The sequence below is a fragment of the Folsomia candida genome, unplaced genomic scaffold (assembly GCF_002217175.1).
Source record: "Folsomia candida strain VU population unplaced genomic scaffold, ASM221717v1 Fcan01_Sc003, whole genome shotgun sequence".
Classification (NCBI taxonomy): Eukaryota; Metazoa; Arthropoda; class Collembola; order Entomobryomorpha; family Isotomidae; genus Folsomia; species Folsomia candida.
The window spans coordinates 7918418-7937448 of NW_019091195.1; the positions used below are offsets into that span (position 1 = coordinate 7918418).

At 37.1% G+C, this 19031-nt stretch overlaps 4 protein-coding genes across 5 annotated transcripts; 2 read left to right on the top strand and 2 right to left on the bottom strand.

The window, feature by feature from the left end:
- Nucleotides 1-1101: 1101 nt before the first annotated feature.
- LOC118435031 lies at nucleotides 1102-3174 on the top strand. The gene is made up of 2 exons (XM_035850042.1): nucleotides 1102-2653; nucleotides 2732-3174. Exon 1 carries the CDS (start codon nucleotides 1783-1785, stop codon nucleotides 2380-2382), a length of 600 nt encoding a protein of 199 aa, XP_035705935.1. The 5' UTR covers nucleotides 1102-1782; the 3' UTR covers nucleotides 2383-2653; nucleotides 2732-3174.
- Nucleotides 3175-6740: 3566 nt separating this feature from the next.
- Nucleotides 6741-8184, top strand: LOC110847116. Its single transcript, XM_022093972.2, has 5 exons — nucleotides 6741-7110; nucleotides 7202-7232; nucleotides 7324-7521; nucleotides 7592-7668; nucleotides 7788-8184. Exons 1-5 carry the CDS (start codon nucleotides 7108-7110, stop codon nucleotides 7890-7892), a joined length of 414 nt encoding a protein of 137 aa, XP_021949664.1. The 5' UTR covers nucleotides 6741-7107; the 3' UTR covers nucleotides 7893-8184.
- Nucleotides 7899-13502, bottom strand: LOC110847115 (beta,beta-carotene 15,15'-dioxygenase). 2 transcript variants are annotated; one of them, XR_002547615.2, is made up of 17 exons: nucleotides 13264-13502; nucleotides 13057-13142; nucleotides 12855-12988; nucleotides 12666-12790; nucleotides 12499-12579; nucleotides 11874-11999; nucleotides 10093-10208; nucleotides 9937-10012; nucleotides 9520-9649; nucleotides 9307-9459; nucleotides 9141-9236; nucleotides 8947-9075; nucleotides 8820-8879; nucleotides 8699-8731; nucleotides 8527-8611; nucleotides 8140-8426; nucleotides 7899-8064 (listed from the first exon to the last, which is right to left on the bottom strand). XR_002547615.2 is itself a non-coding variant. In XM_022093971.2 (17 exons), exons 1-16 carry the CDS (start codon nucleotides 13275-13277, stop codon nucleotides 8242-8244), a joined length of 1629 nt encoding a protein of 542 aa, XP_021949663.1. In that variant the 5' UTR covers nucleotides 13278-13498; the 3' UTR covers nucleotides 7899-8064; nucleotides 8203-8241. The 2 variants fall into 2 exon arrangements, 1 of the variants encoding a protein (XP_021949663.1); XM_022093971.2 differs by having other exon boundaries at nucleotides 8203-8426; nucleotides 13264-13498.
- Nucleotides 13503-13729: 227 nt separating this feature from the next.
- Nucleotides 13730-18208, bottom strand: LOC110846655. The gene is made up of 13 exons (XM_022093476.2): nucleotides 16844-18208; nucleotides 16565-16723; nucleotides 16391-16481; nucleotides 15879-16325; nucleotides 15780-15798; nucleotides 15612-15708; nucleotides 15410-15531; nucleotides 15284-15343; nucleotides 15153-15171; nucleotides 14949-15074; nucleotides 14676-14882; nucleotides 14390-14598; nucleotides 13730-14270 (listed from the first exon to the last, which is right to left on the bottom strand). The coding sequence occupies exons 1-13, from the start codon at nucleotides 17095-17097 to the stop codon at nucleotides 14116-14118; spliced, it is 1965 nt and encodes a 654-aa protein (XP_021949168.2). The 5' UTR covers nucleotides 17098-18208; the 3' UTR covers nucleotides 13730-14115.
- Between the last annotated feature and the right edge of the window lie 823 nt (nucleotides 18209-19031).

Genomic DNA, 19031 nt, shown 5'->3' on the forward strand with positions numbered 1-19031 from the left:
AGCTAATTCCAGTAATGAACTAACCTGATAGATTTTATTGGATCCGACGATCCAATAAAAACTAACTTTTAATAAGAGAAGTTATTCTGACCATTTCTCTTAAAGCAATCCATTTGTCATGTGTTGATTGAAAATATGAAAATTCGTGTGGGATTTCATATATAAAACTGGAAATAAAAGCGATTGATTAACAAATGAGTCACTTTTTCTATACATGAAAATTTTAAAGCAGGTACTATATGTGCTATATTTCTATGCACAATTTTCAATTGTAGAAATATATTTATGCACTCAAACCCGAACCAAAACCCAACATCCTTTATGTTTCATATTATTCAATTGCACAATTATTTAATAATTTACCATTTAATGATTACTCCTGGAACAAAATTGCTACTAAATGCAATACTACCAACATGCATTGACACTTAGCGATCATTATAATGATCGCTAAGTGTCATGCATGTTGCAATACTACAGACAGTCCTAGTTGCTATGCTACTATTTAGAAGGTTTATTACATTTACCTCACGTGTTTAGTGGAACTATTTATAAATTCATCCACATCGATCAAAAAATCCTCAATATGCAGTCCGAAGATATTGGATACGGTCCAAACTGTGCCACATGGGGGTTTCCCATTGAAGCCATAAAAGCAGAATCAGATGCCGATCTTCAAAAGATTTACACGAGCTTAGAATGCCCTGTATGCCACCAATTCCCCAAAACAGGACAAAACATTTACTCCTGTAAATTAAATCGTCACATGATTTGTGAAGCATGTTTGCCAGAATCCCGAATTTGCCCTGCTTGTCAGGATACAATTAGCTCTGAAAAAAGCTTTGCAGTCGAAACCTGCATTTCAAATTTTATAATTCCATGCAAGTACAAATTTGAAGGATGTCATGAAATAATCCGGGTATTCAAGATTCTCAAGATTCTATTTACTTATTATGAAGATTTATGACAGCATATTGTTCTGCTTTATTAGGCGGAAAACGTAAACGAGCATTTAAGCAACTGTACGTACCGGCCGATAGCCTGCGTAATGGCAAAGTGCAATGAGATCGTCCCATTTACTCAACTCTTCAAGCACCTTTTGCAAGCTCATGCTGAGAAAGTAAATGGAATCGAGGATTTGAATACGGCGATTGTAGAATTTTGGATTGAAGGCGACGTTAATGCTACAGGTCAATCTCATGCCAAATCCTAGAAGTGCATCATTGTTGATAAATCCCTTGTCATGTGTAAATATGTAACTCCATAGCTCGGTACCCACCATTTTTTCTTACGTGCTACGACTGCGTGTTCCTCCACATGTGTGTGTCGACAATTCACGGAACGTGGGTGTGGTGTCAGGTGTGTGCAAGTGACGAAGAGGCCAAACGGTTTAAGGTGGAGATGAAAATGGAAAATATTGAATCAGGGTTGTCAATTCAATGGATAGGTCCAGGTTCGTCTTTGTACATATGCATACATACGTTGCTTCCTGATAGTTGTGCGAATATGTAAGCACTTTCAAATACTGTTTTCTGTCGCCCAGTACATTCAGTACGGAAATCGGTCAAAGAAATCATTGCCAGTGGTCAAGTGTTTGTTATAAATTCGAAGGAAATTAGGAATCCATTTTTATTCAAGAAGACAAATGATCATAAAAATTTTTGGAAGACGGAAGTCTTCATACATCAGTTGAGCCACAAACTGCCAACACAAGTCTTTAAATATTTGGAGACACACGATCTCAAGAAGAATTCTCTCTCTAAACCAAGGGACAACAGTTGGATGTATCAAGTAGAACAAAATCCACAGAACGCAGCAATCTTAACCACCAAACCTCCTGAACCTGTGCCAATCAGTGGCCCTGGCCAAACTACTGAAGATATCCAGCGCATTAGTTCTACCGAGACTTTATTCAAAGAAATGGATGCTAAGCATATCGCCGAGATTCAAGGAGATACAAGCCAAGTAGAAACTGTGGCTCCTCCAGAAATATTACCTGTCGAAGAACCTCCACCTCCGGTAAACGATATCATCACTGAACAAGTGGCCACTCTTGGTTCACCTGAGATTCCGTCTTCCCCTCAACAAATCTCGTTAAATGATGAGACAGAAACCATTAATACTGCTGAGAAGGTCGACGACATGCTACCCACCGACCAGGTCACCTCCACTCAAATACAGCCTCAGATTGACGAGGCTGTGGATCAAATCGCATTGGAGTCTTTACCCCAAATGTCATCCGTCGAAGAAATTGACATCTCTGCAACACTAGACACTGCTACTCCTGCAGCACAGATTACTAACGACGACTCGAATCTTCTGCCAAACTCAGAGGCTGAAAAACCGTCAATGGATGGTCAACAACAAGAAAATGACACCTGAGAAGGTGATTATTATTGCCGATGTCTACAATATTATTCAAGTATAAATAATTCGAGTCTAAGTGGTAACGGTTTTTTAACTGGTAGTCAGTTGCAAACTTAATCTAGATTAAGAACTGACGGTGTGCAACCAAACTTTCTAACACCAATAAAAGAACTTTAAAATATTTTCTACTCGCTCGACATGAACTCTTTTGTTGCATTTCATCCGTGGTTATTAATTACAATATTTGTAATAATATTTTTTTGTAGTGCAGATGCATACGTTGTTCGTAAGTCGTTATTAAAATATTTACAACTAGCATTAATCATACATAAATACTTAAACATTTTTTTATGTTTTCTGCAAGACACTTCAGGGAGCTGTACTCCGCCAGCAACGGTTGATAACCCCCCTGGTCGCTACTGCTCGCGATGTGTGTGTCTGGCTCCAGACAACTGGATTTGTTTCACAAGGTTATGGTCGTGGTGTAGAATTAGACAAATATTTTTGTTGGACAGCCCCAACCGATATGAGTAAAAATAGGAAGTACTTGTCACTCTACGCAGATATACATACATACTTGCACTACTCGTCATTTTATGGTTACGTAACCTGTCAACATAGTCTTTAAGTGTGAACAAGTTCATTCGTATTGTGAACCCAATAACCTTGTACTTCAAGGTATAGTCAGTTAAATGTTATTTATATTGAAGAATCTTTGTGGTTATTCTGGTTATAGCCAGAGAAATTATGTGTCTAATAAGGATTTATCCAATCGACTAATAAATGGGTGGAATAATCTTAACGTGTGACACGCTACATTACACACTCCATGACTAAAATAATCTCATTTCCGACATAAGTAAAAACAAGCCACTATAAATAAGCTGATGTCACACGTCTGAGAGTTAATCATTATTTTGACTACTAGGTTGGTAGGTTTGTGGTCACGGAGCTTGGTTTAATGACAGGTTGGAGCCAAAATTCGGAAACTCTTTCCAAGTGAATATCAAATGATTATTTGTCTCCTCCCATGAGCAATAAAAGCTGACAAAGATCAATATTGGGAGGTAAGAAGAATTCGACAAAAAATATTTGGCAATCGACCCATTGTTGGCATTCTTGAGCTCAAGTGGTGTCGAGGAAGATGTCTAACATGAACACCACCAATCCCCAGCAGTAACATCCCATCATATGATATGTATACAGATACACTGAAAAGTGATGATAAGCCACACACACACACACGTTAAATTCGTGTGGATTAAACTATTCGTTCAATGGGTGAGAGTTGAATAATTAATTTTAGACTTTGTGTCCACAAACCTTTTGGGACAAATTTACAAGTGTGGGATGCTTTTTCGAAGCCATACTCAACAAATCATTCTCCGCCACCTCTTTGACATGCGTCATTTAACTTTTTCCATCCCAACTTGTCACCCGTTTACTCCTCAATCATCGAATCATGGTATCAATTTGCAGTTTTGCTGATTTACAAGTTTACAGGTTTGCAGTTTCACGTAAAGTGTCAACTGCGTATTAAATCTGTTGAAACTTAGCATTAGAATACAAGCAAGGCGCCACAACTATTAAGAACTCGGTCTCCCACGTCTTGAACATTCTCGTGCTATTGTCCTTTATTTGATGCTTTCATCAGTGTGTGGGTTTCAAAATATTCAAGGAAATGTTGATAGTTTTTAGTGAAAAAAACTGAATTAAACAGAGGGAAGAGACACACTCGATCAAGTCGGAAGTTGGCCTATTATTTTCTGCTGTTTGCTGGCTACATCACCATGATTCATTATGTCTTTGATCCCGTTTTCTCCAACGTGGTGTTGGATCATCCTGATCTATCCAAAACAACTTGCACTCGCATAATACATAAACTGTGTCGCAAACTTAATTGATGATTGCTTGTTGTATTTAGCACTTGTCGTGTTCCGTGGTGTGGCATCGATGAGAAAATGAGGTTTCCCTCAGTCGCCTGCATACTTTTAAATATCTACTTGTTCGACTTTTGTTTTGAAACTTTTGTTGTTGGAGACATAGTCCAAACATGCAAAAAATAGTTTGAGCATAGATAGTGGGTCATTGTACGCGATTAACCACAATTTACCTAAATATTCGAATTTAAATTGAGTCAAACTCTCACCGCACAATATTTTTTCTGTGATGCGTGTTATTTTATATTTGGGTGAAAATTTTATATTTTAGATCTCGCAAGTGTAAAATATATACGAGTGACAACCTTCCTTTCTTTGCATTGCTTTCGAGTGAGTCATAATCCAGCAACCTTCCATCTCTCGTCAGGCACAATGGCATTCCGCCGAAAGAAGAACGACGCTTTTGTGGTTATATGATGACCTTCACGAGATGCAGCGTCTCTCACCAACGGAGCCAGAAACTCATCTTCACCCCATTGAACCCCCATCATCATTGCACACTCTGGCAATTAGTCACCCGCTACCTCTGCATGTGTCGTCAATTTGACGCTATTATCACACTCGCCCAGCCACAGAACAACCTCACAGCCCAACCAGCAAGTTGTATAACGACTACTTTTGAAAGGAGGATTCTTTTGAAATGTACTCGCATTAGGACGAATGCAATAAAAATTCCGTCCAAAATTAATTTTGTGTGTGCTGGGTGACGGTTTCTGCTCAGTCATTGATACAATTTTACATTGGCAGAACAATCTGTGAGCAAAAACACGACAGTTGTACATAATAGTCTCTCTTGTAATGTTATCTAACCGCTGTTCTCTCATGAAATTGCTGTATCATTAAGATCATACGATAAGACTGACACTGGATGGCCTAAAATAACCAAGTGTCGATCTCATTCCTCGTCTAAGGTGAGATCTGGTTCACAATATTTAGGATTGCATTGCTATTTAACCTAGGCCTTGCAATATGTGTGCACATATGTATGTACAAAAGTATAAATAGCGATATTACAAATGGTATCATGTTACATTATGGGCAGTCACAAGTAAAAATGCTTGCCTTCCCTGGACTAATGTCTAGCCATAAATTTCCTAATTAATTGGATAGGAAATTACAGAAGGCAGTTTGGAGTATAGTGTAGGAAGAGGAAAGTATGCTGAATAATTTATGTCCTCCGCCATTCAGTCGTCGTCTCTAGTTTCAATTCAGGACTGCAAGGAGTCAAAAGTCCTAAATCTCTTTAAGACCGTATTATCTAATAAAGGCTGGCAACAAATGAGATCCTCACCAGCAAACGCAGTCATGTGTAACATATATACATAATTATGTATGTACCGTTGTATCAATGTCTAATCTTGCAATGGTATACATAATACTGTTTTCTACGTAGGTTGAATTTATTATGGGTTGTTTTGAATGTTTATTTATAATCAAATGATAACTACATATAGATATGTGGTCTATTTTTGGATAACCAATGAACTGACTAATGCGTATATGAAAGTTGTAAATAGATAAGTGATACAAAATCGATTGATTTCTAGTCTTTTTTACGCGTCGTTGAGTTTGGACCTTGGAAAGCGTTGAATAATCAGTAATATGTACATATAAGAAATATGTTCGCTCTCTAATATTTATACAATATCCAACTCACATGTTCGAAAAATATATGATGCTCATGTGGTTGGCGACATTTTATGGTAATTCGTGATAAGTTGACTGCTTATATAAGGGTTGCATCTCAAGGGAGCCTTTAAGACTATGAGAATGTTTACTTACCGAGAATGAATGACTTTTAAATGTCAAGCTTATATGATGCACATGCAAATTACAACTGAATCAAAGACACGTGCTGATTTATTCTAGAGGAAATTTTATTCAATGACAAATATTTACAATGTCAGTCTTCTGGAGTCATTCATAATTTAGTGGCGACGAGTTCTGGCGTGGGGTGGTTAATGGGACGAGTTGGAATATATTGACTAAAGTCGCAGTTTGGTCAGTTTATTGACGCACGCTTATGCACATGTTTCGCTAATTAGGGAGTTAAACTTAACTCTTAGATGCACATACGTATAGTTTTCAAAGTTTACTAATTTCATGCTATACCCAAATGCATTAAAATTGAGCTTCTTCCGTGAAAACAGGATGAGATTGATTTTTGATCGATTTTTACACTCGTAGGATAATAGATTATTAAGTTTAAGATGGGCTTAGGTGGAGTTGATCGAGGCATCGACGCCTGACGCCCTGTTAAGTCGATCATGTGCTTTATGTACAAACCCTGAGAAAAATGTCGCAATTTCAATTCCGCATATGTATTTTTAATCTGTATACCTTGTCTTTGGCCATTTGTAGGATTGGATTTGGTATTTATAGTGAGAGATGATGGAATAAAAATACCGGGGTATAAAAAGGGGCTGCTCAGACCTCGGGCATTGCTGATTGTGTTGGTGGTTGTCTCTGCATCAACTTTCTTTTCTGTGCCATTAGGAGAATTTGGACCACCCAATTTCACCCAAGCTCAATCTGCATTCTTTCAGCTTGTGATTAATTTCAGCTCTTGTCTTGTCTTATCTTTGCTGGGATTGCCTTCTTAGCAAAAAGTCGGGTTGAGCAACAAAACAAAAACCCGTCTCATTTTGTTGCATCAAGCTCAATTATAATCCGCTCCTCGTTTCGTGAGTGAGTAAATCTCATCTTGACTTGTGCAATCCCAAAAGTCTCACTTTGCCTTCCGGCAATCAGTCTTTTCTTTCGTCATTTTTACACTAGACACACAACCAGCCCCACCGAAATGGTACGAATCAATTGTTATGAATCATTTTATCATGTTTTTATTTCGGAATTAATTATTTATTAAATTATTATTATTACATCGGAATTTTTAGGAGGAGAAACTTCGCCGAGAATCCAAGCAATGTAACAATCATTTATTAACAATATTATTAACACACAGCAAACGTTGCAACTTTATGCTGAAAATTTACTCATGATTTTGTGATATGTAAAGATTTGGATAAACTATTCAAACAATATGAAGAGAAGAACACAGCCGCACTTACTCGTGAAGGAGTAATTAAAGTAATGCAGAAAATGTTTCCTGGATTCGACCAGTTTGAAGAGTTGGATGACATTATGGAGAAGCATTTGAAAACGGCAACGTACACAGTTCTTAACAAAGAAACCGCACAATTTGATGTGCAACATAGTGAGTAAACCTGCTTAACTTATTGATTTATTGGGTTCATTTGCAATAATTAAAAATTATCCACTACTAGTTGACAACACGATTGACTTTCCCTCTTGTCAATTCATCGTCGTCTATTTTTTGAAGAAAAGTGCCAGACGTGACACCGTAAGTAATTCTAAATTAAAGTATGTTAATCATAGCTACACATATGTATTTACATGCAGATTGATTAGGTTCATTAAAATGAAGTACGATTTGACATAAATTGAATTCATTTATTTCAGGATCCCTTCGCATACAAGGGTCTTATTCGATTCACGGATTTCTCCGGAAATATGAGTCAAAGTTTGATTGATCCGAATGCAGAAATGAAAAGGAGAATGTATTAACGCAAATTTTATAACAATTCGTGTTTTTTTATTTATTTTGTTAGTTTAATTTCAATCGTGGAAGTAAGAAGATATCCCTTTTATATCATAAAGAAAGGTTGTATGACTTGGTTGTCTGATGTATAATGTACATATTCATCCGTATGTAGCTTGTTAGTTCATTTTCCTGGGTCTGGGTACAAGAAGTAACTTTTAAAGATTTTATTTTTCACGGTGAAAGGACTAACTACTAATCGCTTTTACTCACCAAACTCTTCTTAATAAAATTTCTTATGTATGGATTTTACAATTATTTTCGACGAATACTCACTTCATTTTTATTGATAAGTTGCATATAGCAAAGTTATCTTCAGTTTGAGTTCCATATGCCGTGGAACGTAGAGGTGACAGTGCCAGATGCTTCGAATTTTATTTCGCAGAGCTCTGTCATGTCAGGTGCATTTAAGACCACAAGACTCACTTCCTTTGGATTCGTGTGGAAGACAGTTGTGAGGACCACTCCATCGTCTTCAGCACCACTTGGTTTTGTGGGATCTAAAGCGAAAAATGAAAGGATTTTTAGCGAGAAGACTTTGTAATTTAACTCCAATGTCTAAAGAGAAATTAAACGTAAGTAAGTTGTCCCAGGTTTTACCTTGGACAAAGATCGGTTCAGACACCATAACCCCCTTAGATAACCACGACTTGGTGGTTCCATCATCGACATTTATCTTGCTTATCTAATATCAACATAAAATATATATCAGAAATATAATGCATTATTATTTCCGAATTAGTAATGACAAGCCGTAAGATAGTCCACACACCTTTGTTGCGCTAGGAATTGTGTAGTTCATGACCTTAAAAAATATAAGCAGATAACTACGTGATATAACTTCGATATCACTTATAATCATTGATATTTTTGAAATATACACAAGCACTTACATCTTCGCTGGACGCAATTGCATAAGTGTACTTGTACTTCTTCCCATTGTAACTGTAGTTCTGAGATTTTAGAATTTATATTTAGTATTCCTTAAAATAAATACTTTAAATAGCACAAAAAATGTACAATTCTTGGTAGCTCCGCCCATTCCTTATTTATATGATGAGGGGTCAAATGCACAACATTTCCAGGTCTCAAAACTGCGGTTGCCGTTGTGTTTTTCATTTTCACTAAATTCTCATCGATTTTTGCACCCTAAATAATTCGAAAAATTACTGACAGGAAAATACTAAAAGAAACATACTATTCATGTACATCACCTCGATGCTGAGAGGTAAAATAAATCGACGAGCAGTAGCCCCGTTCATGGCATCAAGATCAGTTTTCAACTGGTTGACATTCGCCTTTTTCACGAACTAGATAAAAGTAACTCATTAGAGAATTTCGCTGGAAGTAAATTTGTTTTAATTTGCGTCATTTATTTACTTCTCCATCATTGTATCCGGCAACATCACAAATAATTTCAGCTCCATCATCACTCACGTACGAATTGATATGGTGAAACGTGAAGAATGCATCGGTTTCGTAAGTTATTGGGACTGGTTTCCCATCATCCATTGATAAAACGTGGAACCTTGCCTGAAATATATTTTCTTGGTGCATGATGATCACAAAATTACTCAAAATATAGGTTCATACCTTCTCGTTCGGATACCATGTCATGCATTCTTCATATGACTTGTTCCATAATGGCGATGATAGCATAGAAACGATATTTAAGCACAACGGAGCCTCGACGAAAATGATCTTGTCCAGTGTCATTCCAAAACTAACAATGGGAGCGCAAGTCATGTAATACCCAGATAAATAGTTGTGACCCACGCAGTTCGATAGACCAACTCTCAAAATTAACTTTTAGTGCGGCACTTGCGGAAATTTGACAAATTCAGCGACTTGTCGAGGCCGCAAATTCACGAACCACACCTAATGTTGTTTATGGAGAATTGGTCTGTCAAACTGAGTGGGTCACAATCTCACAATAATATGTGCTACATGGTGTGGACTCCCTTTGTACAAATGGGCCACAAAATAATTATTGGATTCATTTTTTCGAACCTATGAAAGTAGGACGGATTGAACTTCCACCTACTCGGAATCGATCCAATAATTGTCGCCTCTTTGTATGCAGTTTCTATACGGAATGATTAATTCGGCGTGTATGAAAATATATCGTAAATATCCTTTAAACTAATTTCTAAATATGATGAATACCTTCACTGTTAAATTTTGGAGGAACTTTAACGAAGCAGTAGTGTGGGCCTCCCTTATGTTTGAAGTTGTTGCCAACGTTAAGCATTGTCCCATCTTCGAAGCAATGAGGGTGTGCCCTGAAACAAAAAGTAATTCCTACGTTAGATCGTAGTTGGAAATACAGTCAGGTGCAAATCTTTAGAGCCACCCTTATTTTCGTCATAAATTTTGAACGTGTCATCATAAAATTACCAATGAGCAATGATGTGTGCAACACTATCCTACACAAGTGACAGGAGCCACGAAGTCGAAATACACCGCATAAAATTTTTTTCTTCCTAAATGCAAAAAATAGGAGGTGCAAAACTTTAGAGCCACCTAGTTTCTATTTCGAATTTATCCTCTGTTTTTTGGTCTGAGAAAGAACTTAATGATTTTACATTTTTAACTAGTATAGCACGAGTTTCTAAGCCGATCGGCGAGCATTTTGCGATAACTAAATTTTTGTCCGCATTCATGGGAGCATTGGAAGGTAATTATGACCATTTCAATATGAAGCTATCGGGATATCGGGTTTGAAGTTGTCTGGCACTCTCTAACACCAGATTTGATAGAAAATAGGCCAGAATTGTTAGTTTAGGCAAAATTCGTTGACATTGATTCAAGATACTGGTAAAACAGTAAAGGATGGATGAGGTCTAAGCTTGAACCACGCGGATAATTATTAAATTTGAGTAGCAGCAATCAAGAAGATCGTCTCGCGCGTGCAAATTTCAACTTGCTCACTCTAAGGGGATTGCTAGAGAAGTTTTAGAACCAACCCCTTCCCTCGAATTAACGAAATCAAGGAGACAAACCTCGATAACTGACATGGACGAGCCAACGATTTGGAATGCGCTAATGGGTATAGGGTTCCGTACACCCAGTACTTTACAAAAATATGAAATCATTCTGAATGGATGCCTTCAACAGTCTTCTTCCATTTTCTCACGATTTTGGTGAGATCCAACTAGTTTCTCATAAAATAAATCGGTGGAGGATTATGTAATGATTTGAGTGTCGCCAGCGATACATACTACAAGGAAGGTGGAGCTTTCTCGTGGTACAATGGACCCGGAATGTGGTCACGAATTATGCCAAGATCAGACTGTGAAGAATCAAGCCAGAATGGGCGGAGGAAGCTCGTTTTTCAAGAATTTGGGCCAATATTCTGTATCTAAGAGCAACGAAAAAAAGTTTCGATGACAATGAGACCCATCTACGGGGCAGTCTCAGATCGTCGGCTGACCTCAATTCTATCCAAATGCATTGCAGGGTATTGCTAACAAAATATAAACAAAGGTTAAGCTGAACCGACGCTGATAACAACTTGAAACAAGAATTTTTTTAGTTTATAGAGGAAGAGGGGAAAAAATGTGCTGACTTCATCCTGAATAGAAGCTGTGGTTTAAATTCGAAGAAAGGAAGTGTCTCAGAGTTCTAGATATCAAAACTACATGTTCTAATAAAGCATGAACTGAACAAGTGTATTTAATAGCCAAATTTTTCGGGTGGCTCTAAAGTTTTGCACCCCCTATTTTTTACATTTAGTAAGGAAAAAATTGTATGTGGTGTATTTCGACTTCGTGGCCCCTGACTCTTGTGTAGGATAGTGTTGCACACATTATTAACCAATTTGGTAATTTTATGATGACGCGATCAAAATTTATGACGAAAATAAGGGTGGCTCTAAAGATTTGCACCTGACTGTATGTGAAACATATATGCCTTGCTGTATAATTGTAAAATTAATGACGTATTACGTGGCCGTATTGAGTGCACAGTGATCTCTAATTCTAGTCTTGTCTCCGATACATTTGAGACTTTCTGGATCGACTCGACGAATAAAGACCGTTTCTGTCATTGCGTATAGCTGATCTCCGTAATATCTGTAATCAAATGTAGCTAATTATAAATAGATTTCAAATGAGTTGTATTAATCCTAATTCATAGGCATTCACAAGGGAGAATCAATACAAGCTACATAATACCATTTGTAAAATTCGTACGAATATCAAAACAAATTAAAATAAATAGTAGAAACTATTTACAATCAAATAATTGATGGAGGATATATGCAACAAAGATTTCTCCCTGGATTGAGACTTATGAAATAATTCATAAGCTCTGATACGTTTTTTTACTAAGAAACTAGTTACAAATGTGTCGGTGGGGTCAAATCATTTTGTTTCATGCAGAGAATCATATTTGTCAGAATTATTAACAAAATTGTAAAAATTTCAACTTCACGCTTTGTAATAAACTGTTTTTTTTAAGCCGCGTCAGAACTTATGAATAATAACTCACTTTACTTGCTTTACTTTAGGAGCTCGTCGTATGATTTATCTTTGTTTCTATTAATTTTTAACAAGTGAATAATTTTCATACCCGACGTTAACGCTGCAATTATCAGTCATCTCCATTTCACGATTTCCCTTTCCAAGTACAGCCTCAAATTTGGCCTGCAGCCTGAAAAGACGATTCAAATCATTCAAAAGATAACCCAACGTTATCATACAAATGCTACTTAGGCAAAGGTGTGAATATGTACATACCTCCCCAAAATAGAGAGGCAAGGGTCAGGAAACGAATGAGTTCCGAATTCCGAGACTACAATTCGATTAGCTGCAGTGTTTCGCTGGTACGCTTCACTTTCCAATGCTCTACTTTGATAGGTTGCCTGAAAACACAAAATAGTATTGAGCAATGTCAAGAACGCGTCTACATATAAATTAATTACATACCTCTCCGTTGGCAATTTTAAATTTGTGCAGGACGCTGCAGCCATCAAAGAGATGAGCATAACTTGTATTTCCGAATTTTTGAACTCCTGGACCATTGCGTATCAAAACACCTGTTAACCATGGAGGAAGATGACCTACACACAGTTTAGAGGCGTTCAATTAATACTCTGATAGATTTTTGCAAAGAAAAAAGTAATCTCACCTTTGACGATAGTCCCACGAACCGGTGTCTCAGTTTGTTGTTCACAGTGGCGAAAGAATGGATGGTCCACTTTCGCTCCTGTATGACTGAAATAATTAACAGATTGTTTCGGAATTATTTTACAAAGCCTGCGTTCCAATGTTAACAGCATTTTTGTATTTTTCAAAAATGTCTGCGCATTTGCATAAATGATGTCTATACACCTACGTTTCCCAACTCATGATGAAATGCAAAATTCCAAAAATTACTTTGGAGCTGAACGAGTTGTGCTATATGATTACTGGAACTTGTGATTACGAATGGTTAAAGGAAGGAACTGTCAGCCAACCTTTGAGCACCAACGATATCTTATTTTTCCTGATATGAAACTGAATGCACTGTAATCCTCGGATGATGTGCTGTTGTGCAGACACCAAAACACTTTCATAAAATGACCTTCACAATCATAAACTCAAACAGAATGCATTAGCATCTGGCAACGCACTGGAAAGAGATGCTGGGATATGTACATAGACTTCCATACCGAGCTGGCAACATAATGGAACGTCCAATGTCCAACTAACTGGAGCCGCATAATAAAATGATGAGGTGAATTGCATCATTTGTTTACCCCATTTATTGAAAAGGTGTGTGTTTGTACGTCGAATCATTTAATGGATATGTTACACAAGTGTCAAGTTTTAAACATTTTATTAAGCGTACATATCGATGTATTGTACATTGTGATAAATCCTTTGGATTGGAAGCACAATAATACCAAGCATTAGGAATATGTCTCATGACTAGGGTTGCATGGGAATACTAGCACAAACGTAGAGTTAAACAGATTCATATTATGTACAAGTTTAGTTTGAGATAACGTGCAGAATCTAAATATTCTGTGTATGCATATTAATTAACTATGGCACGATATTAAAATTTCTAGCTGAGATTGCATAAGCATAACGTGTAATTACAATAGTTGTAATAATCTATTCAGAAAATTGTTTTGGCATTTTCCAGCAAATTTATAGCAGATTAATTAGTGCAGAAATGTCAGTTGTGCTCGGCCAGAGATTATTAATCCATTATTCGGCTGCTGATATTTCGACTCGTGCTTCGAAGAGTACTTTGTTTCGTGCTGAGAGATGAGTTAAGCCCAATTGACTCTGATTCACGTCGCTGAGAAAACGTGCGCTGCTTGCGTGTGATGCATGCGAACGGGATGAGTATTGCTATAAAAAAACAATTAGTTTATCAATTTCAAACAGTCGAAAAATATTAGTATTTGCCACTTTTCGTTTTCATGATCGGTAAGAAAAATATGGTTATGTCAGAGAAATTATGCTCTTACGCTTTATCCAAGGGTAATTTTGCTCCAAAGCCCAAAGGATGTCGGGTTTGCACACAAAAATAATGAAAACTGCAACTGCTCGAAGAATATTCAAGCAATCAAAAGCTGCCCAGTACCAAAAGACGCCAGAGCCAGAAATAACCCACGAAATCAGTTCAAAAATGTACAGAATTCCCATCACAAAAAATAGCTTGAAGAACAGTCGATAGCTAAATTCAAAAAAGTTAAAATTTAATTGATTTATTCACTTGGCCAATAATGTAGTTTTACTGATATATGTACTCACAATTGCTGCTGGGTGTCATCCTTAGTTGCAATTTTAGTGCTGTTTTGATACATGTACAACTTTACTGATGTCACTGTAAAAAAGAGGAGATTGATTCCAATCATCATCGCGATCGGGTAGTAAAGATAAGCTCCCAATGCTTTCTCTTGCAAATAGCAGGAAGTTATTCCATATCCCGGAGTTATCACCGTGCCGCATGTCCTTTCACTGCAATTTATGCATTCAATGTTTATTTTTTATTTTACACTAGGCGCAAAATCATGAGTAACCCACGGATGTTCTTTAGTTAGCGTCCACCCCGTCCCCACAATTATGGCGGGAACCCCCCACCCCACAACGGAGTAGAAGGTGTAACGCTTGAATCCCTTTGACTTGGTTCCTCTTCTTGGTGTTATCGCCCTAAATTTGCAGTGTAACGATTAAAACACCTCAATTAGGACAAATTTAACACTGGAAACCTTACTAAACCTAACTTACCTAAATGTTAGCCAGAGATCTAATTATATATTAGATATTATAATATTAGATATAATAATATAATATAATATAATATATATATAATATATATATAATATATATATTATCTAATATAATATATATTAGTATACCAATACTGATCATGGAGAGCCAGCAGAAAGTGGATAAGAAGAAAAAGTGACACAGCAAACCTAAGAATATGTACATAAACTTAAAATTGTTACTTTTACGATTAGAAATTTTGAAGTCTGGCCAACCTATCGCAAAACAAAACTGTGTGTTGAGAATGGAATGACCGATCGTTACACGCAGGATGTGTGAGGTGCCCAGGAAGATGTACATGAGAAAGAGGGAGATCGTGTGCGATAGAATTGTCCACCTAAAATGGGATCAAGTAATGTATGATTATAATTGTTACTTTGAGCATTATTTCATTTTTATCATGTATTTGGTAGAAACCCGTGAACCGTTTGTCTTTCCCATAGCATGAAATAGACAGCGATAGTTAAAAGCAGAAAAACCGAGCTCCCAATCATTAAACTACCATAAAAGAATCCTAGCAAAAGGATAAATCAGCATTTTTAACATTTCTAAGTATGTGTCATCCTAAAAAAACGCTCTAATCACCTCCTTCTTCAGCTTCTCCCTGCAAATCACGAAGTAAAAGATGTGCTTATCTACTAATCACTAATATTTTCACCAATTAAATATTGTATGAATTCTTACATCTTTTGGTTTGAGTGAGCACAAGAAAATCACGAGCTCTTCAGGATGATTATTAAAGGATGTAAATTCCGGTGCGAAATTTGTGATTGCATCTACGCAAATATTCATGGATAAGGGATCAATAACGGCGCAAACTCCGTCCTGCTCTCGATACAAGATTTTTCCATCATCTCTAATTTTAAATGGGTGACCAGTTACATTAAAACCAGTGTGACTTGCAATAGTTTGCGCTGTGCGAGGAAACAGAAATAGCGTCGTTTTATTTTCATGACACTGGTACTTGAAGGTGGAAGGGTATTTTTCAATGTAGTGTGGGGCAAGCTGTCCAGGATTTAGGGATTCGTGTTCAAAATCTTTGTACAGCACTGGAGAAAAATAATTCCCCTCCGGACTCGGATTTTGACATCCTCTCTGAGGGGAGTTTGGCGTGAAGGCGAAATTGTAGACCTTTACGGATAATTTTTTTATAAATTTCTTTGTAATACTAAAAAGTCGATTAAATTAAATTATACTTGATGCAATCCACAGCATTTAACAATGCATGGACGTGGCCCTTTGCAATTTTGAGGACAAACAGAGATTTCTAAAGTCGTTGCATTTTTCCTGCAGTTACAATGAAAAACTTGAATTTGATATTTTTTTGTAATTTTATGCATACACACATGCAGGCTCATTATATTTCATACCCGTTAATACAGTACTCGTCTTGATGAAAGTAGTGATCTATAAGTTTAAGGTAGCCATTATTCAGGAAAAATGACGCACCTCGTCCTGCAGAAATATTCCAAATCATTCCAACAGTATCATGTTCACCATCCAAACAATTTATAGGACGAACAGCCAACCTAAGTATGAACAAGCATTGATTGATTCAAATTTTATAAATACTATGCATGTATTTTTGTATTTATGTAATATGTGTACACGAGTGTCATTTTAAGAGTGTTACGCATGAAAAATCTCACCCAAAAGAGAAGCTTGTATTCTCAGCCATCAAATGAGCTGGGACTGTCAGAGATGCCGACGAGGTCATTTGATCGTCCTGATTCCCACATTTCACTGGAATATCGCTTTGAAGATCGATTGCACAACAAGTATTTACTGTTGTCAGCGACTCATTTCGTGGTGCTGTCAGATTGACGAGATTTTGGCCGTTACTGCCCCCCAGAAATAATAGGAGCCCCACACCCACAAAACCCATAAATCCACTCATCACCATAATTTTTAATAGGATCTTATGAAATGTAAAAAATATAGTTCATTGTTATTTAGTAAAATAAATTTTGGACGAAATGGATTTCATTATTGTCTCGGCTAAAAAAATAGATAAATAAACGATTGAAGAACGTTCGTCTCAAACAATCTTAAAGGTGAAATTAACGAGAAGCACACGAATCTTGCAGGAAATTAACTGCAAAGTAATATCAGCGCCCGCAAAATAACTCCCCACTCAAACTCGCACTGAGTGACTCACTTGACTGAAAACGGTCAGTTATTTTTCAGATTTAAATTTACGATCCACTCACCACTAGCGAACTTTAAAGCACAATTTATTGCGTCGGGATTTGTATATAATAATTTTAAAAATATATCGAGGACATGCAATCACGAAACTGCTTTGCTCTTTGGAATATGTGAGTAATGCAAGCGGTTGTATTTCACCCCATGTCATGAATTTTACAAACTAAACCAACTCTTATCTGACATTTGCACAGGATGAAACGGAAAACAGAATTATTATTTGTAATGGTTACATGTATATATTACACTCGGCAAACATAACTGGGCAACACTCACTCACCAAATCAAACACAATCGCAATTCCACGAGTTTGTGTAACTTAAAATATCTTCACGATAATGTCTGATAATGTAATTAGTATGATGAATGGCAATCCAGTCTGCTTCATGTCATACAAAACTTGTGAGAAAGCATTCCGGATTTATTATAGAACAAGATGCTGATGTGAACGTAAAGTTACGTGAAGTTTGACACCTTGCTTGCTGGACTCGTTTTGGATGATTACTTTGCATAAACTGCCCGTCATGAAGATGATGTAAGCCAGTATGTCCCCCAAAATAAGCAACAAGCTAGTAAACGAGAGAGATTCACTTTGAAACTGTTTGACTTTTGTGCGGAAAGCAGTAGCACCTGGCAAAAAAAGGAGTGCACTTATGGCTTTTTATGATTTTTGTGTTTAACGAAAACCAGGAAACCTTGTTCATGTGTATTTTCATATGTATGCAGCGATGGTTATGCAGAAAGCTACTTGGTTTGCCAGAAACTGAGAAAGTTTCCAGGTGTGTGTGCAAGTATTATTACTCTCTCCAGGCTATCTCATTACTGCTGGGCGCGTCGTATCTCATTTTTGCCATTAGGCCTAATTCAACCGTTTGTGCTGGTTGATCTCTCGTATTATTATTACCATTAAGCGTTAGAGCTTTTATGACCACAAACAAATGCACCGAGAGGACGCTTTCTAATGCATTCATGTAATCCTCTTCTGGTTCTTACGACGAAGTTCTGCTCTCTTTCTCCTGCTTACCCTGTGCTCTGGGTATTTATTTGTATCATCATTTAATTCAAGGCAATTCAACAACACGTAAACCATGCCAAGTCACGAACATTTGCAATTAATTTATATTGTATGTTTATATCGGAGGCTGATTGCTTGACATGATGTGCTTACGAGAACGTGTAGGTGTTATCGTCTATTATCGAGTCACAACAACTAACAAGGCATTATGAATCTCCACTCTACAGGTCTACTTGGTCGATACTACACATGCACAAATGTACGTCTGGCTGCGTCTCATCTCAATCAGAGGGCATGTCTTTGGGGCACTTCATCCACGGTCACAAACCCATTATGCAGATATTGAATTACGGGAAATTCATCGGATGTGGTAGAGTTTTATTCAATTTCTGTAATCTGACGTGAGGTTAATGAATGAGATGGATGGGAGCGACGTTAGGCAACTGTTTTCCGGCGATAATTGGTTTATCCATCATTTGGCCGGATTTGGAGGATGTTGGCTAATGTGTCACTATTGCATGCTCTTGATTAATTGTGATGAATCGGTTCCTTTGTGCGGAGATAAACTAGTTTATCTCAAAATTGGCAACTTTATCGTACATAATATTGATTTCGAG